This window comes from Eurosta solidaginis, chromosome 1 (genome assembly GCF_040869045.1).
Source record: "Eurosta solidaginis isolate ZX-2024a chromosome 1, ASM4086904v1, whole genome shotgun sequence".
Lineage (NCBI taxonomy): Eukaryota > Metazoa > Arthropoda > Insecta > Diptera > Tephritidae > Eurosta > Eurosta solidaginis.
This window is the reverse complement of record NC_090319.1, coordinates 73,298,424-73,323,595: the sequence shown is the minus strand read 5'-3', so window position 1 is coordinate 73,323,595 and position 25,172 is coordinate 73,298,424. Positions and strand designations below refer to the sequence as shown.

At 38.5% G+C, this 25,172-nt stretch overlaps 1 protein-coding gene across 13 annotated transcripts in view; it reads left to right on the top strand.

The window, feature by feature from the left end:
- The window catches only part of Dys (Dystrophin), a 1,130,370-nt gene that overhangs the window by 140,862 nt on the left and 964,336 nt on the right, over positions 1-25,172 (top strand). For all 13 annotated transcript variants that reach the window (XM_067758240.1, XM_067758241.1, XM_067758256.1 and 10 more), the window contains one exon: positions 13,342-13,496. In XM_067758240.1, coding sequence (XP_067614341.1) covers positions 13,342-13,496 — 155 coding nt within the window. The remainder of the gene's footprint in view (positions 1-13,341; positions 13,497-25,172) is intronic.

Below are 25,172 nucleotides of genomic sequence, written 5' to 3'. Positions count from 1 at the left end.
CCATAATAGAATATTGGAGTGAAATCCCAGATCAGCAAGTTTAAAAGTAGTAACTTATGGCTAACACTATCGAAAGCCTTAGAAAAATCAGTGTAGATGGTATCTACTTATGCTCTATTATTAAAGACAGACAATATTCAGTAAAAACAGCAAGATTAGTCACAGTCGACCTACCGGACATAAAACCATGCTGGTTGGGTGAAATAATACTTTTTACCGCAAATGATATCTTTTCCTTTATTATAATCTCGAAAAGTTTCGATATTGTGGAAAGTTTTGATATTGGGCGGTAGTTGGCAATATTGCTCTTATTGCCACTCTTGAAAATAGGAGTAATGGAAGTTACTTTCCAGGCATTTATAAAATCTCCCTGCTTTAGAGATTTATTGAAAATTAATAAAATCGGATGAGCAATTGCAACAGTATTTTTTAGCAAAAATGAACACAGTCCATCCACATCAGATTGTTTTGAGGACTTTAACACCGAAATTCCCCGAATAACATCATCAAGTGATATGGAAAGTTCACCAAAATTTATTTGAATATTAACATCAGTATGCTCAACCACATCAGGCAAAACAGTATCAGACACAAAGTTTGAGCTGAAGAAATCTGCAAAAATATTGACGGCATCAGTAAGAGAGTATGCAGAGGTTTCATTATAAAAAACATGAGAGCATGACTTTTTAGCTCTAACGTAGCACCAGAAAGATTTCGGATTCGACTTAATTTCGCATTCAAATTTCTCAACCTATTTCTTATGAAGCCGATTTCTTAGGGATTTAAATTGCTTTGAATAATACACATATTTTTCCTTAAAAGCAGGCGAGTTAGACAATTTGTACTTTTTAAAGAAGAATTTTCTTTGCTTCCTTACCTAATCCCGAGAAGGCGGAACTCATTTGTTCAGGCCAATAATATTGTAACGATTTTTAACGTTCAAATCTCTGAACTGTCAAATAAATAACTGGAATATTTAGTATAGTAAGACGTTCTTCATTTAGACTACTTTGTTAGTAATACTTCACAATTACAATTATCGCGTACTTCACTAATGGCGTGTTTAAATCAAACTGACTCATTATCGCTTGCACCGCACTGTTTTTATACTTCAGCTAGCCTCGTTCACCTATTTCTCCTAAGGTGTAGACTTTTCATGAGCATGCCTTCTGGAACAGTTGTATCTCATACTTGGTTATTTAGCTATATGATGAATTTCATATCAAATCCAATATGCGTTGAACACGACCCCATCAGAATTTGATGAAATTTTGCATGGGGTTACATCTTACCCACCCAAACACAACCTCATTTTTAGAAATTGCATTTTCGAAAAATTGTGGGCGTGGCAAGGTATCGAAATATCCGAAAATATTAGAAAAATGACGATAATAGGTACTTTTAAAGTGTGATTACTACGGAATGGCTTTACAGATTTCAAAGATCTTCATACCATTAGAAAGGTATTGAAATAAGCTTTGAAAAAAATACACTGTAAAAATTTTTTAGTACACTGAAACAAAAAAAATTTTTTTAAATAAAACTGAAAAAACACTTCAAAGATCAAGCGATTTTGAAAAATAAAATTTTATTTTAGAAAGGTCTATTTAATATATATAACATATCTGAAAACTAAAATGGGGGTTTTTTTTTTTTTTAATTTATTTAAGTAAATGCATCTCTTGGTTACTTTCTGATATTTTGATATCACGCGTAAACTAATCAACCGATTTCAAAAAATTTTATACCGTTAGAAAGGTATTAAAATCACCTTTTGTAAAAATACACTGTAAAAAAATTTTATTCCAGTGGGGTGCACCCCAGCTAACATCAAAACAACGGCTCGAATACTTCACGTACAAGGAAAAGGTCGGCGGCTCAATGTACTTGAGAACATGGAGATATACAAGTTAAAAACATTTGACGGCAGGATAATAAACGAACAAACCAACACTATCTCTGACGAAATATTTGAACCCTTAAAACTAGTTTACAAAAAACAGCACAAGCCAGAAGGTACAGCAACCAAACACGTAACAATGAACAAGCAAAAACGAAAAATTTACCAAACGGCAAAAATCACCGATTTCTACCTACCTCAACCTACCGCTTAGCTAACAAGCGGTATGTCTAGATACCTACAAAAACAACCATTGGAAAAGGTAACAATTCGGACGTATCAATACCGCGCACACACACACGCATATTAACGTTACCTAACACGGACACATAGATTGACATTACCTGCCACAGCACCCATGGACTATAAAAAACAACACAACGGATAGACACAGACCAGAACGAAACTAGGCATTGATATGGAATCAACTAATAAATACAGATGTGTGCAACTATCAAGAAAATGCTCCTCTCAACTTCGAAACATTAGCTTAAACGAAGCAGCGCTGATATCTGAGCATTTTCCAGCAGTCTCCGACATTCATCGTTGCCGTATTTGCGAAAGTTGTCGCTTTAAACTTAAGGATGCTATCAAGATTGCTGATAATCAGCGTTCTACTGAAACGGAAAGTGAAGAGGCACAAGAAATCTTGACTAGCGGTGAATAGTATCAAGAATATAAGGAAGTTCCAACATGCAGCAGCTATACTAAATCACTCGAACGCAACGAACTCGTCGACAATATAAATAAGCATGTTATTCCTCATCTTGGAAGCCATCCATCGCCAATGAAGCGAAAATATTTAGAAAGGGATACATACTGCAAAAAAAAAAAACACAGCAAATTGCGCAAAGTATTTCGGATTCACTTGGAGGTGGTTCACTGTCAACTTTATCAGAAGACCTAAGAAGATCAAAGCTTACTACGAAAAATTTTGGAGAACATGAAATATCAAATCGAAAACTGCTCAAATAATTTGGATAAGCAAAAAATGTTATCTCTATTACCAAACACCATGACATCTAAGGAAATTAAAGACATTTTTGAGCATGATTTATCTTACGAATTGATAAATATTAGCAAAGATATACAAAAAAATAAAACAAAGTTTTCGGACGTCAAACGCTCTAGCATGGACAGGCGTAGTTTACCTGAACAAACTTTAAACAAAGTAAAATTGTTTTATGAAGATGATGAAATCAGCCGAATCATGCCTGGGTCACAGGACTCAATTGTAATAAGACAAGGAAACATACGCGAGAAAGTTCAAAAAAGACTAATGCTGTCATCGCTTCGTGAAACTTACTATGAATTTAGAAAAATACATCCTTCACTTCAATTAGGATTTACAAAATTTACCATGTTGCGACCAGAGAATTGTATCAAACTTGGGGTTGGAAACCAGCAAAATGTTTGTGTGTGCACATTGCATCAGAATGTAAAACTGATGTTCGAAAAATCCGGTTTGAAATCGATGGAAGGTCAACATAATTTCAGAAGCTATAAAGATGTTTTTAAATTCGTTGTCTGTAATGGTAATATAGAAAACGGCGAGTGTTGCGTATCAATGTGTGGTCGGTGCTACGATAACTTAACGAACCTTAGAACGATGATGTTGGAATATTACGAAAAAAATTCGATTCAAGAAGTCATTTACAAAAAATGGAACACAACACTCAGATGTAATCTCGAAACCATTTCCTCTACTACAAACACATTTGTTGACGATTTTGTACAACACATCAATAAGCTGGTGTCACATCATTTCACAGCTAAGCGCCAGTCCCGCTTCGAAGGTGAACGAAAAATGACACTGCTGCCAGGAGAACTGCTAATTCAAATGGATTTCGCTGAAAACTATGCGTTTGTTATACAAGATGCCATTCAAGGATATCATTGTAATAATAATCAACCACCATACATCCGTTCGTTATTTATTACAAAGATAACGATAATTTAATTCATAGAACTATTGCCATAATATCCGATTGTAATATCCATGATAGCATAGCAGTTCATCTATATATTTCAAAAATGATTAATTTTGTTAAGACTAATATAAGCAATTCAATTACGAAAATTATCTACGTGTCAGATGGTGCAGGAGCACAGTACAAAAACAAATACAACTTAATTAATTTATGTCATCATAAAATTGATTTCGAAATATTCGCTGAGTGGCACTTTTACGCAACTAGCCATGGAAAATCTGCATGTGATGGTATAGGTGGGACATTAAAAAGAGGCGCTCGGAATTATAGCATGGCAAATAAAAATCAAATTCAAACGGCGAAGGACCTTTATCTTTGGACTTCTCAAACGTATAACACCTCCATAGAAGTTTCTTACGCAGACGCTGATGAATACAACAAAACAAAAGAAGAGCTACTTTCAAGATACAAAAATGCCAAAACTATTACGGGAACTCAAAGCTTCCATTCTTTTGTACCCTTAGATGAAACATCACTAAAAGTAAGCAAATATTCCGAAAGTCAGCAGTATGAGCTGCGCAAAGTTGTATATTAAATCTAAATAAATAAAAAAAAAAAATTAACTTTATTAAGTGTATGTCTATTTATTGTGCGTGTCTGAAAAATTTGATAATACGATTCTTGTTCGAATCTATTAAAATACTTAGTCATAGTATCTGTATCTGTATAACTTCCAAAGTATAGCTAGGTACCTTTTTTGTCACACAATAATAGCAAAATAAAAAAAAGTTAACAAGAGATGGTTTTACTTATACATTTAAAAAAAAAAAAAAAAAACACCATTCTAGCTTTTATATTAAATCGACCTTTCTAAAAAATTTTTTTTTAAATCGCTTGGTCTTTGAAGTGTTTTCCCAGTTTGAAAAAAAAAAAATGTAGAAAAAAATTAAAAATTTTTTTTTCTTTCAGTGTAATATAGAATCTTTACAGTATAAGTTATCAAAGGTGATTTTAATACCTTTCTAACGGTATACACATTTTTGAAATCGGTTGATTAGTTTACGCGTGATATCAAAATATCAGAAAGTAACCAAGGGATGCATTTACTTAAATAAATTAAAAAAAAAAACCCATTTTAGTTTTCAGATATGTTATATATATTAAATACACCTTTCTAAAATAAAATTTTATTTTTCAAAATCGCTTGATCTTTGAAGTGTTTTTTCAGTTTTAAATTTTATTTAAAAATTTTTTTTTCAGTGTACTAAAAAATTTTTACAGTGTATTTTTTTGAAAGGTTATTTCAATACCTTTCTAATGGTATGAAGATCTTTGAAATCGGTAAAGCCATTCCGTAGTAATCACACTTTAAAAGTACCTATTATCGTCATTTTTCTAATATTTTCGGATATTTCGATACCTTGCCACGCCCACAATTTTTCGAAAATGCAATTTCTAAAAATGAGGTTGTGGTTGGGTGGGTAAGATGTAACCCCATGCAAAATTTCATCAAATTCTGAGGGTGTCGGGTTCAAAATGTACGTTTTTTTCAGCCTTTGATATGAAATTCATCATATACATATGCATCTGTAGTTTGTGTTTTTCTTCTAGCTATATGCGCACTCTTACATATCTGATGATATCGTGATGTGTGATTGTTTCTCTTTCTTCTTCGCTCTTATCTGCTGACTACGTATGTGTATGTGAAATAATCTCGTCGCTTCAAGCTGCTGGTTATGTGTGTGAAATATTCTTTGTTGTCTTCTATGTGTGTGTGTAAATGGCTTACTGTCGTTGTGTTTATTTACTAACTGCATAGTGATGTTAGAAATGCTTATATTCGCCACAATATCAATATCATCAGCATACGACAGTAATTGTACGATCTTTAAATAGTATTGTACCATCACGGCTTAGTTCTGCTGCTAGTATTATCTTCTCCAGCACTATGTTGAAGAAATCGCATGAAAGAGACTCGCCTTGTCTGAAGCCTCGTTTGGTTTCGAATAGCTCGGGTGAGTTTTCACTGAGAAGCTTTCCATGGCAGAAATATACTTGGAGTGCTTGCCAAGCACTGCCGAGGGGCGACTCTGCTTGGAAAAATTGTCTAATTGAAAAAACTTGTTTCTATAATTTTTATGTTGCTTTGCCCGGTTCGTGAACTTATGATCTTCGGTGTAGAAAGCGGAGTACGCTACCATCAGACCACAGCGGTAGAATCAATAAAAGAGCAGATTAAGACCATTCCAATATATGCGTTCTTCTCAAGCTCGCAACTACTGAAGCCTTAGAACATTCTAGTGTCTACTTCTTAAAAATGATACTTATTAGAACAAAATTATTGTCATTTTCGTAGCTGTCGCTTTCTGTAGTACCTTAAATTAAAGCCAAAGCATACAGTCCTGAAGACCATGACATCTCCATTTGAGTGATTCACGCTAAGTACCCACCCACTCAGCTTTCTTACTTTTCTTCTCTTCCTCAGTTTTATAAAGAAAGCCTTCACTGCATCCTTCAGATTTGTAACGATGGCTTTTCTCGAAGGAATACTCACACAGAAGTCTTCACAAATATTTCGTTGAGGTATTTAAGCTTTGAAGAGGAAAGACGTTAGGAACATAGGCATAAAATAATTTAGCTTTGTGTCCGAAGCCCTTCCAACTTTATGTATGAACGATATTTTGGCTTCGGTCCAATGTCATTCTTTATTATAATCTACCATCTTTTAAACGGTGAAGTGCCAACGGAAGAGGCTTAGTTGGTACCCAGTCCTAATTCAACTAAAATTAGTATTTTACATTTCGCTCACACGGTCACCGTACCTGTTAGTAAGCTCTTGTATGATGGATATATGTAGACCCGTGTTACTTGCACTTGTGACAACCAACTTGCACTTAAGTGCCACAGCGCTTTGCTGTGCAACAATTTGTGGTTAAAGTTGTTGTTGTTGTTACATTGACATTGTCTTCTAAACTTTGCGTGATCAGCTTTTGTATATGGCACGTGCAATAAGCGTTTCCACTGTATTGCTTAAGTTCAACGTAATTCCCGGAGCGAACAAAGTGACGAGCTATTGAAAGAAGAATGACCAAGTAGAAATGCACGTAATCGGTTCCTAAGGTCGATAAAAGAGTCATACATTGTAACATTCCATTAGTCAGAAATCTGTTGTAATAGTAATCAGTGAGTGGGTTAGTTAGTTTGTCATTTTAACAAATTGTAATCAAAAAAGATAGCAACTCAGTGAACAAGAAAAGCAGCCACTGAGTTAGTCGGCCTTTCAGCTAGCTTATATACAAGAAAGCCAACTGTCTGTTATAGTTAGTTGGATACTTTTGTCAGTTTTGGCTAACATCAAAGCCATCACATTAGCATTTAAACTCATGCTATCTTTTCTGTCAGTTCCATACAACTTCTTACGTGCATAAACTAAAAATGGTTTCGAGTACAGAGGGTTGAAGCTCATACTTATATGTGGCAAATTGATTGCTGTTATTTGTTGCATGTCATGTTTGTGTATGTAGCGTGTTGCTGCAACAAGTTCAATGCAACAACAAGCTTTTAGGAACAAAGCAACAGCGACAACAACAGTAATAAAGTAGAATTTAGCTAACATTCAAACACTGAACGCCGCTGTGTGGCGAAAGAGTAAAGAAATCTTTATTTGCCGATGAACCAAAGAACGAAGGTTAGGTTGAACTTACCGGTCATTAAAGACCTCACATTTGAATTAATGTATCCATGTTTGACGACCAAACGGAAAAATATCAACAAGGAAGCAGGACTTATGGTATAAAATAATCCCGTGCTCTTTGGCGAATACTTAAAGTTTTCTAGGACCTAGATTAATTGCTGCCGCGAGATCTGGCAACTCCGCCGTTCCTTGTAGCTGCAGCTTTGAATTGGCGAGCGTAGGACACGAACATAGAACGTGCATGGTTCATGGCTTTTTTTCGTCGAGTCATCGTCTTCTTATTGGATGCTTATGGGTTTTTTTATCAACGGGTTACATAATATGTGTCATCGATTTTATATTGAAGTTTTGTTGCTAAATATAATAATATAGCAAGCCGATGAGTCGTCGATAACCAATCGATAATATTCCGATAACGTATTAGTAACACTCAATAAATTTTTGAGAACATATCGACTATTTTTCGATAAATAACCCATAACATTTCGAAACTGTAGTAAGATATCGAAAATTTTTTTATTATAGCAAGTCGATAATTCAATTAAAAAAAGCGCTGCCTTTTCGCTCTAAATTCGATAACACGCAGACAAGAAATTGTTAAAACTCCGATAACTTTTCGATAAATAGTCGATAGCTGTTCCATAATAAATCGATAACTTTTCGATATCCAACAAATCGATAACTCATCTATACCTCGTCGAAAACACTTTTAACAAACCGATTACTAGTTGATAAGAAAAGAATAAAAACCGTCCAGTTTCTATACCGGCTACATAGTTCCTACAGTAACCAGCAGCGTAGTGACTACACATTAGGGTGGGTCGATTTGTATGGACGAAAGTTAACCAGCATCGCGCCATCGATTTTTCGATAGGATTTGGGCTCAGGAAAAAAAGTTCCATTACGCATACCAAAAAAAATAATTTTCGAGCCTGCAAAATTTAATTTTTTTTGACTTTTTTTCGACTTTGATTTTTAAGGTTTTTTTCATGACCTACTAAACAAATTTTCATATGTATACCCTGTCCGACCCAAAAATGTGCGCTAAAAACGTTATCGCCAAGGTTTTTAGTGGACATTTTGTCGGACAGGGTATACATGAAAATTTTACAATCAAATGAAAATTTTTTTAGTAGGTCATGAAAAAACTTTAAAAATCAAAATGGAAAAAAGTAAAAAAAATGAAAATAATTTTTTTGGGTATGCGTAGAACTTCGTGGAACTTTTTTTCCTGAGCGCAAATCCTATCGAAAATCGATGGCGCGATATCGGTTAATAAATCCACCCACCCTACTACACATAGACTTTAACTCTGTATCATTCATCAAGAAGTGTCCTGGAATGCAAAGAAGCATTTGAAAGACCTCGCTCAGGCGGGACCATAAAATGATAGAAGGTATCGAAAAGGCCGATTAGTTGGCAAAATAGGGTGCAGCATACGTGGAATCGACGGTAGATGTCCCCAAATGCAACTGATTTCCTCTCAACACCTCGATCTTGTATGTGTGTGTGTGCGAGCTTAACACTTAAATGTTGTGTAATTATTTAGTGGGGGCTTTTGCATAATATATCTGCACAAAGGTCGCAGTGCTTCCATAACTAGTAATTTCATTTCATTTCATTTCATTTCATTTTTTATTCATTTTCTTTCAAAACAGCATATATGTTACAATAGCGACTTAAATTAAATTAACCATAATTACAGAAAGAAAAGTAAGGCATTCTGTAAAAATATATGTATTTTAGTATCGAATGCCATCTCCGAATAAAATTGAATTCAAAAACATGTAAAATAGTGCGTGGGGTGAAGTTTGATTAAAAATAATGAGTAATAAAATATATTAATACAATATGTACATATACTTTTTTAAGTGCTATGGTTCAGCAAAATTTTGATGTCTTCGTGTGATTTCTCTAGTAGAAACGATTTAACCTTTCCCAAAAACTCATTCAGATTTCTAGTGACACGTATACATGCAGGCAACGCATTAAAAGCTTTACAAGAAACGATAGTAAAGAAGTTGTTGAAGCTGGTTGTTCGAGAGGTCGGGACATACACAATAATAAGAGTGGGGGCCTCTTCGACCTGTACTTGAATCTGCATTTGTGTGTATGTCTTATAGCTCAAGATATTGTGGGTTAAAATTGATTCAAGCCAAGCTAAACTCTGTCATCCTCATATTACTTAAATTAAGTGAAAAAATGTCGGCTGACATTACATAATATTACTACCCGGGGCGGTCTATATCGGGAAGGCTCCTTCAAATACAGCCGAAAATACACCCTGGCTGCAAATTATCCAATAGGCACGGTCCGCATAACACCGACATGCCGCCGCCCTACTATGAATGGTGTAGATGCAGGCCCTTAACCGCTCAGCCTCATATTCGGGTGCTCTGGAGTTGGGCTAAGTCCTCACATCAACATTACATAACAATTTCTGCGCAAATAAAAACTCATGTTATTGCTTTCATTGAATTTTCGGTATCATGCGTTTAGGTCAGATCTTATCTAATATAACTATAGAGAAATGCGACTAATTCTTGCGTTTTTGACACTCTAATAAAAATATACATACCTAAGTAGCTTAACATATTAATAGGATAATGAAATAACATATGAACAGTATAATGATTTATGCGAATTTAACTGCTATTGCAGCAGTGCTCATGTAGTAGGGATCACATATTTTATATGCATAAACTTACTACGGGTGTATGTGTGAAAGTATTCTTATCTGCATTCAGTTTGCACCAACATTTTGCTGCAAGGATTAACAAAGCTATGTACCTACATATATACATATACTCATAAGCACGTTCACACCTACATACGTTAATTATGATAATTGAATGTGACATTACCTATGGGCTGACAGGTGTGAGATTTATAAATGGTCCGGACGTCAATATGCCAGTCTTAGACACTTTGGTGCAACATAGAAATGGTAAGTTGCAAGTGGAATTGTGAATTACTGATACTTGGTCTGCTTGTAGAATTGGAAGCTTGAGACGCACCGAAGTCACATAAGACCTGACGAACTTACCAAAAATCAAAAAGGTTAAGTTGAACTCGCCGGGCATAGATTCTAGTTTGGTTTAACAACCAAACGGAAAAAACCCAATTAGATACCAAGACTTATGTTATACAATAACTCCGTCCTCTTGGCAAATACTAGACGTTTTCTAAGACCTAGCTTGATTGCGACTTTGTCACCCCTAATAGCCGGAGCCCTTGGCCGGGCGAAAGCTGAACACGGACAAAGAACAAATATAAAAGTCTCATATCAAATATCAGCAGAAACCAGCTGTTCTTTCAATCAATCATCTATCATTACAAACATGCATGCGCCTGCGCTACCATCTGGTGGATGTTAGCAACTGCCAGGTAATGCAGTGTTAGTTCTAATCAAATATTCACAATAGTGCCATAGTACACGTAGATTTCTTTGTGTGCTCACAATCGTTAATTTTTAACAAATTACTTTAATAAAATATAGGAAACAAAAGCACTACGGCCAGTAATGCCCAAAGCTCGCTAAAAGCACGAATCTCCATCTTTACAACCAGACATTTATTTACAGATTTGGATTCCAAATAAAGCGAAAAAGGGACCTGCACATAGAAACAGAAATTCGAAATAATATATAAGATACTGTCAATGAGTACTCAATGAAGGATGCGGCTTTAAGGGTTGATGCGACAGCGGTTTTTCGTACCAGAAATTGGGCAGCGTAAGAGAAATAAGGCTTGACGGAGTAAGGAGTAGAACAGAGGAAACGTTAGCGACAGCCGAAGGTAGCCAACGGGCGCGTACCAGTAGCTGGACCAAAACGATGCGAGCGTCGGTGTTAACGGATTGGTAGCACCGGTTGATAGTTTACCCTTGCCATGGCTACTTCTCTCAAGAACGGTATTCGCCTGCAATGAGATGCCAACTCTTGCTGGGGCAGCCGGTTGAGGAGGAAAGTGCCGCCAAAGTCTTCCTGCCACCCTGAGACACATTCGAGGCCAGTGGTAGGGAAGGGGGGAGTGGGAAATCGATCGCTCAGTCTGTGGAGTATCCATGCTCGCAGACATCATCTCCTGCGAGCTGAACAATGCAAACCCCGTGGTCCTCTCTTGGGACACCACCGCCTCGACATGTATATTTTGAGCGGCGGTGCGCGAAAATTTGCAATACATCTAACCGGCCAGGGCCAGGAGGGTAGGATTAGGATTACCGAAGCATAGACCCTTTTCACTTGACCAGTCAGCGAAGTTGCTATGAACGCATAAATCATCACCGGCTGACTCGCCTAAGGAGACTGATTAGAATTTGACAAATCTGAATGTTTAGTCTGTGGTTGCTGTGATGCTTTGCTGTAGTGCAGTTTCAGGCGCATTTTAGTATAAATCACGATGACTGCGGGGATGCCTTTTACACTTTTAGCAAACTTTTTATTAAAAAATCCCACAAAAGTGCTAAAATGCATCCCTTTGGCATCAGTGCCAAACAAGAGGCAACAAACAACAACTGAGTGAGCATGAGCTGGCGACCAACAGCCAATGGCAGTTGTTTGAAGTGGAAAAAACTATCAGCCCAATTCTAAACAATAATTCCGTACGAGTTTTTTCCCTTCTCCCATTCCTCGTATTCTAAATGAGTGAGTTTTTTCACTTCTCCCTTTCCTCCTCTTCTGAGCAATTTTCGAAAAAGCGGAAACCGGTTATGGGAGAAAAGTAGGTATTATGAATGTGAGGGAGAGGGAGATTTCTCTGTTATTTCATAGGAGTGTTTTCACTTTTTACATTAAAGGAAATGCATCGAAATAGTTAAAGGAAATTGGTTCTTTTAAGAAAGAACACTTATTTGTACAAATTTGTGATAAAATGTGTACATTCTACTACAATATTCTTTATTTTAAGTTGAAAAGTATATCAAAAGCAACGGAAGAGCTCTTGGTATATTTGATGCTGCCATCCAGAAATTGCGCAAGGATTTTTTAAGAAGGCTTAAATCCTTTTTGGCCAGAAAATTGCTTTGCTGAATAAAAGAAGGCAACTCCGGTGGATTTGTGTTATCCCGCCGTCTTCTTCTTCTTATGCTACTCTGTTGATGTAGCTGTGGCACCAATTCATTACCCATTTCAGTGAATACCACTTCAAAAATTCGAAATTCCTATTCCCCAAATATTGTTCTCCCTAGGAGAAAGAATTGGAGGAATTTTTCCGCGGGATTAAAAAAATCCGCGAGAACAAAATTCCGAGGGAATATTTAGAAATGGGCTGTATGTGTTTCGCTGCCGCAACATAAAAAAGAACTGGCCTCCTGACTACTGGCCTCTCGATTACATACCGGTACCGTCCCAATAATTGCGCGCTGCTAAATATGCTCCTCCGCAAGGCGCTAGGATACCATCAGCCTTTTGGCTACTTCATACGATATTTGGCCCAGCTATTGCCGATCACTCGATCGGTTTCTCCTCCAACCCGCACTTCTTACATCTGCTGTCACCGACTAGGCCTACTTTAAAAGCATGTGACGCCAAAAGGCAGTGTCCAGGCAGAATACCCATCATGAGCCTAAAGACCTTACTTTTTTATGAAAGCATTGGCTTTGTTAGCCTAAGGTTGAGTCCACGCTTTTCCCCGCTTGAACCATGATGTGCAATTCTCATCTCCTCTTAATGTCGCCCAATCTAATTGGCACATCTATGCTGCAAGCTGCGAGGGATGCGCCCTTTTAAGTGTGCTCATCCGCTTATATGCGAGATATTTTTATGCGCTCTATTATGACATAGTTTTTCAATTTCAATTTTTTTCTTTTTTTTTCAGATGAACGCCAGGATATACAAAAGAAGACATTCACAAAATGGATTAACTCTCATTTACTTAAAACCCAGTGCACACCAGTGATCGACTTATTTGAGGACTTACGCGATGGTCATCGTTTGTTGGCGTTGCTTAGTGTACTCACTCAATCACAGTTGGTAGGTAGAAAAAACTATCTAAGGTTTATCACAAATTACTTTAGTTTGGGTGAAAAAAGCTTGGCAAGTGAATAATAAATGAGGGACTAATCAAATATCAATTTCGCTCAGCGTTATGCTTAAATCATACGCTTATTAGGATATCTATTTGAGGGAAAGATTGTATTTATTATGTTGGTAGTAATTGTAGGGTATATCGGGATGTGATAATAATGCGTCTGCTGTTGGAGAAATATATTGTAACGAATTTTGGGCAGTTCCTGATCCTTCTGCTATCGTTCGAATTGCTGAACTGTCGAATAAATAACTCCAATATTCAGTATTGCAAAAAGGGCCTTATTTAGACTACTTTGGGAGTAGTACAATTATACTTCACTTCAAAAATAATAGCGTGCTTAAATCAAACTAATTAGTTATTCTTCAGCTTGCGCAGCTTTTATACTCTCAGTTGCCCCGTTCGCATATTCCTCCGAAGGTCTAGACGTTTCACCTTCTAGAACTGATGTATCTCCTGCTTAGTAATTTAGCAATATGCGTGTGTATGTGTGAGTAACAACTTCTGCATTTAGCCGATGATTACATACATATGTCTATGTGAGCTAATTTCTTTGCTTTAAGCCGCTGGTTATGTGTGTGAAATATTCCTCGTCGCCTTGTATGTGTACATTTACGTAAGTGTGACTGCTTGTTGTTTTTGTTGTTGTGATTATTTACTAACAGCATAGTGATGGTAATATTCGCCACAATATATAAAGCATAGGATGAAACCTTTCACGGGCTTCCATCTATGCCGTTCCGCAGGTGGGCGGTGGGATGTTGATGGCTCCGAAATGTTATCCCCCTTAATCGGGGGTCTTGTGCGTATGACATGCCTTTTTGATGACTTGCCGCCAGGGAGTATCGGTGGCTTCACGATACCGCGCCACCTCGATAAATACCGGTGGGATTACTGCAGATAAGGATAAGGAGATTAAAGTCGCAAGCAGGGACGATGAAAACGTCACAAGCTAGATCAATGAGCACTATGAATGAAATTTAGAACGAAAAATGCAGAAAGAACAATGGTGCTCGCTCGCAGTACCGTGCAGCACTAAAAACTGAGTAGTGCTTATGCGCCGTGGCTACGCCAACCGACCAGGAAATGAACGAGATATAAAGGGTACAGCCGCAAAGCCGCGAAGCAAGCTAGTCGTAGTGTAAGGTACATATATGGGTCTAAGGTGGTAGGACAAGGGACCCAAATATTCCTCTACGGAAAGCTGAATCTCAGCTAAAATGGGGCAGGGGAAAGTGTGCTGGGGCGATATGCACTGGAGTGAGTGATTAGCAAAATAAATGTAACTTCAATAATGCGACTATTTTGGTGAAGCCAAAGGGATGTAATTCGTATCCTTATTAGGCATATAATATTGTAACGAATTTAGGGAAATCTTCACAATTATACTTGACAACTAATAGCGTCTTTAAATCAAACTGCTTACTGATTCCTCAGCTTGTATTACTTTTATACTCTCGGTTTTCTCGTTCACCCATTTTTACTAAGGTTTAGTCATTTCGCGAAAGTTGTATTTCATGCTTGGCTATACATATGTATACATGTATATTTGTAGTTTATGCTTTAATACTAGCCATATGCGTGTGTATGTGTGAGTATCAACTTCTGCTCTTAGATGATGACTACATATGTGTATGTGAGATATTCTTCGCCGCCTTCTATGTAAGTTTGGCTGCTTGCTATTTTTGTTGTTGTGATTATTTACTAAAAGCATAGTGATGCTAATATTCGCCACAATATGATATGAAGAGCGAACCAAAAAAAGGAATCGGGCCTTATACAATTTATTACAGTGACGTTGTGAAACATCATAAATTTCTTCAGAAATGGAGAAGAGCTGTTCAGAAACGAAATATTTTCTGTTAGATGACTAGTGAGCAGGGCCTCATCACACAAATCCTGACATAGTTATTAAAAAATTATATACTGTTGTCTTTGGAGCAACCACTTGCAGCTTGAATGATCCCTATGCTGCTGCTACGTGCGTGTACTAAACGTTCCCCGGGTCAAGCGATTACATAATCTTCCATATAGAGAAAATAACGAGTTTGTTTTAATAAATCTCGATCTTATCTCTCACTTGGAAGATGATGGCACAAAACGAGTAGTTATGATATCAGGGCAAGCATACGTTTGAGATGAGGTCATCTCTCATACGTCTCCGTCATCGCTAAAAAGTAACTCATGTAGAAGCCAATATTATTTTCTTCCGTAAACTGCAGCCGATATGTTTAAGGGGAATATTTTTGTATAAAACTTTTTTTAGTTAAAGCCTGGGATGAAAGCAACCCCTCACGCCTATTATATTTTTCCCTGTATTCAAAGCCAAATACTCCCACATTCCCTAAGTTTATCTTTATCGTTTTCCTTCCTATTTTCTTATGCTCTTCCTGTTCCTCCTTGTACCTGTTGAAGTCTTTTCTCTCTACCCCTGGTTCTGTCTATGCGTTCTCTGTCGCTGAACCGCGCGTTTCAACTTCCCTTTCATTCCGTCTGTCATTATCCCACTCCCTCATCCACTAACCGCATTGCTTCCTCTGCCTGCCTCTCTCGCTCTCGATCCATGAACACAGTTTTTTCAAATAGATGGGACATTGTCCTATTTGTCCCATTTTCTGAAAAAAAAAAAAAAAAACAAAAAAAGATTTAAATGTCACCATGTCTTATCTTAGGTTTATATGCATTTTTTTTTTTTAATATTTTTAAGTTTTTTCCATAGCCCAGTCCTACACTCTACGCAAAATCATTTCTCCTTTCCCTTCCCCTATTCCTCTCTTTCTCGATATCGTCACTTTTATCCCTATACCTCTCTCTCTCTCCAATCTCTATCTCTCACACATCTCTCCCACCCTTTATCACTCTCCTCACTCCACTATCTTCCCCTCCCTTCTCCCTTCTACCGCTACCTCTACCACCACCTCTACCTCTACCTATGCCTCCACCTCTACCTTACACTGAGCTAAAATAGTATGCTAACTAGCCTGGGCATCGAAAACAACTCGATTGATAACGAGGCAAGCTCTCAAAAAACACCGACGAACGGTGTGTTTATGCATCACGGGAGCTATGCGTATATGCCCTACAACAGCGCTAGAGGCTAACCTCCAACTTACTACGCTACACATCTCGTCTCGTCTCGAAAATAACCTAAGAACACTAACAGATATTCTTAAAAGACATTGCAGACTCAACGAATCACACCTATCGGTTTTGTGGTCATTCAGCTGAGACGACGGAACATGTCCTCCTGGAATGCGACACAATCTCAAGACGTAAGGCTAAGTTTTTAGGCTCGTCATGCTCAGAGCATTCCCACAGCTTGAAGCGTTCATCAAGTAAGTCGGCTTGGATGAAATGCTGTAAAGGAGATGAGGGCACATAGACCAATAGTCGCTGTGCAATTCTCAACCATTATCTATATAACAATCCCTTTGATTAATTGTGCAGTAGAACAAAAGTCAATTTGAAGCAGGTCATAATACTCACATTAATGCAGGTGAAATTAGAAACAATTTTCAATCCAAATAAATTTCTGTGAAAAATTACAAATATAAACTGAAAATTTAGCCAAGTACAAAAGAGGAAATTCACTTCGCCTCATTTGTTGCAATAATCATCATTTCGTCTTGTGCATTAAGCTCATCACAACCATCGTATGTATGTATGTATGGGTGTAAGTGCGTGCCTCTAAATGTGTAATAATGGTAATTCTAAGAATTTCCTAGGGCGTGCGCAAATGCAAATTTATTGCCAAAAGCTTAATTCACACACACACATAGGGCATGAGAAGCGTTAAGCCGTAAGAACTAACTAAAATCAGGTGAGCTATAAAAGGCAGGTAGAGGGAGCGGCGTGTGGTAGTAAATGACTGAAAGCTGCAGTTTGATGAAAGGAGCTTATAACGCTACGACACGTACTTATTTCAATTATCCTACTGAGTTCTGTGTATGGGGAAAGGAAATGGGAAATAAATGAGATGGAGAGTAGTTGATTAATAAACACACATACATACTTACTTACTTTTAGATAAATACATACTTATAAGGCTGATACACGACGCGCTAGTCTGACATTGACTGGTTAATTGGGAATTTTGAGAAATATTAACCAGCACGGAAAGAACCGTACATTTTTCGAAAAATTTGTATCTTAAATACTTGGACGCATATTCGAACTTCTTTCCACACCGTCCGTGATTCCGAGCCGACCATACAAAGACTAAGGTTAGACTAGGCTGAGTGGCAACTACCTCGATGCTAGTTTTGATGAATTTCTAAACAGGTTCCACGGTGGTCGGTCTAGTACATGGTGCTGTTTTCCGTAATGTACCGGATGCATATCTGGCAAAGGACCATCAACATTGATAAAACTCCCCAAAACTTTCGGGAAGTCTTCTGGATTATCGCTAAAAGAGGAAGAAAAGGATAATTATCTTACACAGTTGCAGCAGGAAGGGTCTTCAAAAATCAGCGGCAACAAGTCCAATAGCATAATAAAAACTAAGTAGAAAGAAGTCTCTTTCAACCCAATAATCTCGGAATATCATTTGCTATCTACTTCCAGCCAGAACTCCAAAATCACTATAGGTTGCTACGTCCCGCTCATTTGTACCCATTCGGACCTAAAATAACTCGAGGCAGCCGCAAGCGACGACAGGCATATCCAGATTACCCTCGAACACAGTTACGCCAAGCTCAACAAAATTAAGCCCAGAGCGTTAATTACCACTTGTCTGAAAGAGTAGATATCTCATTCTAGTATCACGAAAGATTATACCATTCATTATTTCCTATATCATGACAGCTTCCGCTTAGAAGACACTACAGTGATCGTGCAGCTTGAACTTTCGAGTTACTGAAAAAGAAACTTTGCCACCGATTGCCTTTACAACTTTGACCCTTCTATGAACCAGTTAAATGGTCGTCTGCCCCAGTGGGGTTGCTAGATTCATTCCTTTTACGGGGAAATAAAGGTTTTGAATACCCGCTCAGAGGCAAGTTTTCGGCACACAGTAGTTTGTCCTGCTTGAGATAAAGTAATAGTAGATAAAAGTGCAGAGTTACCTGAAGTTAGAGACTTAAATCACTGGCCACATGCGCTTTGGCTGCAATATAAACTCGTCAAGTCAAAGATGGGTGTTGTTTCTAGCGTCACTTATACCGTTGTGCATTTTTGTAATGAAATTTTTTATAGATTAAGTTTTGAGTTGCAGGATTAAGGAATACACTCCCATCGACAATGTTTAAGGTTGTGGTGTGGTCTCCTTCGAAAGCTGAGGTAGTTGTTGTATTTGTTCAGAATACGCAGGCATCAATACGATGCGTCTTGCCGACAGCTTTGAATCCCAGAGAGCAATAAAGAGAAAGAAGCGGAAATGAGTGCGATGTTAACAGTGCTGGCGCAGGAAGTGGCGAAAGCGGTTCTCGGAAAGGCGGTGCAGGTTTTGAAAGCGCCCATAGCTGTTTACAAGGGACGGCGGTAAATTTTACCCAGAGAGGAACTTTTTCTGTAGCTCATGGATTGGAGCACGATGGTATTTCTGACGGCAGCGAACAGGAAAGGCGATTTGATCTAGGGGAAGCATGTGGAGATTAGCGATGCGAACTCAGTCGTAAAATATAAGTATCTTAATGGCTGATGGGGAGACTCATTACTTCCCTTAGAGAGAATGGGAGTAAAATCCTAACGTTTTTGAGTGGTTTACTCAAGTAACTCTTTGCATTTGACTCGGAATTCCAATCAGAGAGCGGGAGAGATAGGTAGGTGCTCCTCGGCCAGCCTTCGTGAAATGTAAGCCTCTTATACCACCTCTATTATTATTTATTTGGCTTGGCTTAACGGGGGTTTTCGGACTAATCCCGCAGCCACTCTGTGGGTAATACTTGAGCCCACCCATCCTCCTTTTTAGCAAAGAAAGGGATTTCCATGCACTGTAAATAAGAAAAATTTCAATTAATAACCTGCCATCTGACGAATTTGCCTAGGAAATGGATGTTTTATGTGTTGCTGTTTTGCCTTCATATACTCGGCAACATACACAATAGTTGAGAATTCTATTGCTAAATAATTGATGAGTAAGCTGGCGAATGAAAATGCAAGGCATGCTATTGTGCAAGCTTGTGGTTCATATCAATCATCCCGAGTATATGTGGTTGTTCGCTGTTGGCCTTTGGCATACTATTTTCAGGTGGTCGTTATATGTGTAAGGTGAAAGCAGTTATATAACGTTTCGTTAAGCTAGGCTACAAGGTATAGTATTCGTTATTTCCTTTGTTTTCTAGCAGTGATATCACCTCTCCCTAGATTTAGTATGGTCTGGAAGTTGGCTTACAGGTCGCCTTAATTACTGTAGAAATTCTCCCGGTATTGAAAATTTCTGCCATTCTAATAGCCAACATATGAAACTCATCGCGCCTTCCTTTGTCGGCTATAATAACTGGACGTCTCTAATCACATTAACGCTCACATATGCCGCGAGCAGCTGCTGTTTTTTTTACATTCGCATCGTACTAAGTTCTTACTTAATCAGGATCAAGTGCTTCAGTGTATTAACGCCATTAGATACAGAAGTGGTTGCAGCGTTGGGGAGACCATGTCGAATCGCATATGAATTGCAAAGTCAAGGCCATGTGTGGTAGATATATTGAGAATTCAGTCAAATAATGATTAAAGGAAGACGAAAAAGGAAAGGGGAGAAAAATGTTGTTACGAATTGTAATTTGTAAAACGAAATGAATTTGCATGGCTTGGAAAAGCGTTGACGTGTGCAACTGTGTGCAGGTATAAAAGGAATTTCACTCATTCATGAAGTTGCGGCTTACATCTACATATTTGTACATACAACATTGAACTCAGAAATCTTTTGTTTGAGTCCCGGTTGTTCTAGCAAGCACTTTCTCATGGCACTATTACCATGCTCATTACCAAGCCTCTTTGGTGCATAAGCATTCAGCTAAAAATGTGAGGGATGTTGAGAAAAAATGTTCCTTAAGGTCTGCAGTGTATGGCAGGTCGCCCTTGCTGTAAGGGCAACGGTGTAGTAATATGAATAGAAGGGGATTGCCCTTGCTAAAATGGTTATGGGAATTCTCATGCCTAGTGGTAGACCTGCAGACCTACCTATCGAAACCACCTGATTTTTCTTAGTTAAGAAAATCGAAAATTTTTCGTTAACAAATCGATATTTTTCTAATAGTAAATCGATAACTTCTGAAAAATAAATCAGGAAACATTTGATAACATATCGATAATTTTTTGATAACAAAGTGGTAATCGCTAAGCTTTCTAATAAAAACTTGAAAAATTTTCGATAACTTTTCGAAAACAAATCCATCATTTTTCGATAATAAATCGATTACTTTCTGATAAAAAACCAAAAACACGCCCACAACAAATCGATAGGTTTGTTATAACATATCAATATAGTTTCGATAAATTATTAGTACTTTTTCGATAATAAATCGATAGATATTTAATAACGAACCGATAGTTCGGCGAGGAGTTGGTAAGGCGCATGCATCAGCTTCTTCGCAAAATATGGGCGGACGAGTGCATGCCCGTCGATTGGAGACTAAGTGTTTTTTGCACAGTCCAGAAGAAGGGGGATACTGCAAACTGCACCAACTATCGCGGAATCAGCCTTCTTAATATCGCATATAAGGTCCTGTCAAGTGTATTGTGCGAAAGATACAAGCCCACTGTGAATCGTCTGATTGGACCTTATCAGTGCGGCTTCAGACTGGTAAATCTACCATCGACCAGATTTTCGCAGTGCGTCAAATCTTGGAAAAAACCCGCGAAAAAATAATCGACACACATCACCTCGATTTTAAAGCCGCCTTCGACAGCACGAAAAGGAGCTGCCTATATGCCGCTATGTCTGAATTTGGTTTCCCCGCAAAACTTATACGGCTGTGTAAAATGACGTTGAGCAACACCATCAGCTCAGTCAGAATTGGGAATGACATCACAGAGCCGTTCGAAACTAAAGGAGGTTTCAGACAGGGTGACCCCCTATCGTGCGATTTCTTTAATTTGATCCTGTAGAAAATTATACTAGCTGCAGAACTTAACCGCACTGAAACAATATTCTATAAAAGCGTGCAATTACTGGCATATGCAGATGGCATTGATATCTTCCGTCTAAACACCCGCGCCGTTAGTTCTGCTTACTCCAAACTGGAAAAAGAAGCGGTAAAGATGGGTTTGATGGTGAATGAGGATAAAATGAAGTACCTGCTGTCATCGAGCAAAGATTCAGCGCATATGCGCCTTGGCAACCACGCTACTGTTGGCAGCCATAATTTCGAAATAGTAAAAGACTTCGTTTATTTGGGAACCAGCATCAACACTAGCAACAACATCAGTTCTCAAATTCAGCGAAGAATCACTCTTGACAATAAATGTTACTTTGGACTAGGTAGGCAATTGAAGAGTAAATTCCTCTCTCGGCGAACGAAAACCATACTCTACAAGTCACTTATCGTACCCGTCCTGCTATATGGGGCACAAGCATGGACCATGACAACATCAGATGAAGCGGCTCTGGGAGTTTTCGAAAAACTTATGGACCTCTACACGTTGGCGAGTACCGAAGAAGATTTAACGATGAGCTGTACGAGCTATACGCAGACATCAACATAGTTCAGCGAATTAAAACACAGCGGCTACGCTGGCTAGGCCATGTTACGCGAATGAAAGATGACGCTCCGGCCAAGAAAGTGTTTCTATTGGAACCCGCCTATGGAAGCAGAGGTAGAGGGCAGCCCCCACTCCGCTGGAAGGACCATGTGGAAAACAATTTAAACTCCCTTGGTGTGACCAATTGGCGCCGGTTGGTGGAGAGAAGGAGCGACTGGCGTGCCTTGTTTGACGGCCATAACCATTTAAAAGCTTAAACGCCAATTAAGTAAGTAAGTTCGTAGATAGAAATCGATAACTCACTGATAAACTTATTTATCGATAGCAAATTTGTGATGATATCTGCTCATAGCTCGTATAAAAAGGTCTTAAGCTACCTAGCCGTCAGCTTAGCGGAAAGGCTTATAAATCTCCTGTAAACCAATCCGAAACGTACTTTGCATTGCCAAAAACTCTTTGCATCAAACTCCGTTCGAAATTAAGGCAGTGTGTTACCAGTATTGTGGGACATGACGTCAAACTCGTTCTACTACGGATAGTTTCTGAGCGGTGCAGTGATGTGCATGGGGGTGTGTTACGAATATGGACCGTCCTTAAAAAAAAAACGAAACGGAACGCTGCCATATTAGCACTTTCAGGTAAACTTATATATCTATCGTCGTTTCGCCCACTACCTGAGAGGACGGTATCTACGTAACGAAACGACTGACGATTAACGAAAGGTGAGCATAATAGACGCAGCAACTCAGGCTTCTGTAGTAGCATCCGTTCTCTGCAAACTTTTTTGTGACAGTCTTCTGCGGTTGGACCTGCCAGAGGGCACCTTTCTTATCACTTTCGCAGACGAAGTAGCTGATGTCATAACGGGACAAAACTGCGACTAGCTTACACTTAACCTCTTACGTAAAAAGATGCATAAATGGTCACGGTGTTCAGCTGGCGGATGCCAACTATCATTTGTAAATACTAATCGTTAAATCGTATTAAATCGTTCCCAAGATGATCGGGCTGGTAACTTATGGAAGCTTTTTACCGGAACTTACCTCATCTATATGCATATCCCACAAAGGTTTGAGAGACCTACATATGTAACGATTATTGCTGACAGATAGGCTGTTTTAAAGGCATTCGAATATATCTTGGAAAAATTAGATATTGTGCTGATATCCCGGAAAGGGAAACAATTTTGCTAGCGATGATGGTGGGGTAGTTCTAAAATAGATACAAACGAGTCGGACAGCTCCACACAGGCAGTATTCTGCAGCACATCTATAAGTTAGTTACTATGAAATAGCGAGAAAGACCATACTAGGGTGTCGTACTTACTGAGAGGTAACCGAGATTTTCTCAAGTTCCTTAAATCCTTCTAGGCGTGTTAGGATAGGTAAGAAAAAGCCTTCTTTCTCCAACCAAAAATTTTTTTTACTGAAACTCTTTCAGGGGTCATCACAGACCACTGTGCTATGCTGCCGCTTACCAGCTTCCTGGGCAAGAACTCTAATGATGGGTAGGAAGAGGAGACGATCCATAACTTTCTTTGCTGATGTCCTGTAATGCTAACAAGATTACTTTCATTTCTGGGCGCACTGATTCTCTACAGTTTGGCAGATTAATGGAAAGCGGATCTTGCACTCTTTTCTTTCAGGGACTCTATGAGAGGACCACTTCCAAGCTGCTCTAAAATTGTGCCGTCTTCGAAGAGGAGGACGACACACAAAGTATAATGCGCTACCCAGTACTAGTACGGTTGAACCTCGTATACGATTGCCTCGAGTTCTTTCAAGATCATTTGTATTCCACCCCATGGCATTACCAAAGACAACTGGCATGCGAATATCTTAGCTCACTTTTGTATGCCTAAACCAGTGACAAAGGGCCTTGGAAAGTTACGGCTTTGATGTATAATGGAAATGCTTCCCTCATCTCTTGTCAAGTTTGGTTAGGAGACAAGCTGGTTTCGGAGTTATGCCATATTCAGTGCAATTTTGCGCTCGTGCGATACATTAATTCGTAGAATTACACTGAAGATGGCACAATGCCACAACCAAGGTACTCTGCTCCTGTATAGATGAGTCTCGTGTTAGCTAAGCAAGCTCTGGGATGATGCTACTTCTTGCGTTTAGCGAGATCTTTCTGTCTGCAAGCAGTGGGTGCAGTCTTACTAAATTATTGGGAGTACATTGGCTTATCGATTAATGGCATATGAGGTTCTGATGAATCACCGTCCCATAGGAGTTTATATGGTACATCTTAAACTACCAGAGAGCTACTCTGCTACCGTTAAATGTATGACGAGTTGGAACTATTGAATCACTTCTTTTTTGACTCTAAAGCTTTTGTCTGGCTTAAGCGAAATTAATTAGGTATCGACACGCTCAGATCTACGAGAGATTAATGCGTGAATGAGATCAGTTCTAAAAGAAAATGCCTCGCTGATACGTAGTCAATGATTCTTATTAGAGCGAACGCCGTGGTGTGGTGATAGCGTCCTCCTACCACGCAGATTGTCCAGGGTTCTGGCCCTGGGCAAAGCAACATTAAACCTTTTTTCAATTAGAAACAAGTTGCTCCAGAAAGTGGTTTGACAAACACTCCGAGTGTATGCCGTGAAAAGCTTCTAAGTGAAAATTCATCTGATTTGCTGCTGCCGTTGGAAGTTGACATAAAATATGTAGGTACCATCCCACATATTCGTAGGAACAATTAAAAATTAGCGCGACCCAAAATTTAAGAGAAACCGGAACTAAATCTTCTCAGAGGTAGCTCACGCTGAGTATCTATTTTTTTAATTAAATTACTTAATTTTTATCTTATATAGTATCTCATAAGCCCATCATGCCGCCAAGAGAGCTTGTATTAAATCAAACTACCTTAAAATAACCTAGCCGACCTTCGCTGCATGGTCAATCATTTTAACTGGCACAGTAGATTCTTATCTTTCAGCATGTCTGCCGCATGAAAAGAGAAATTCAGACGAAGCT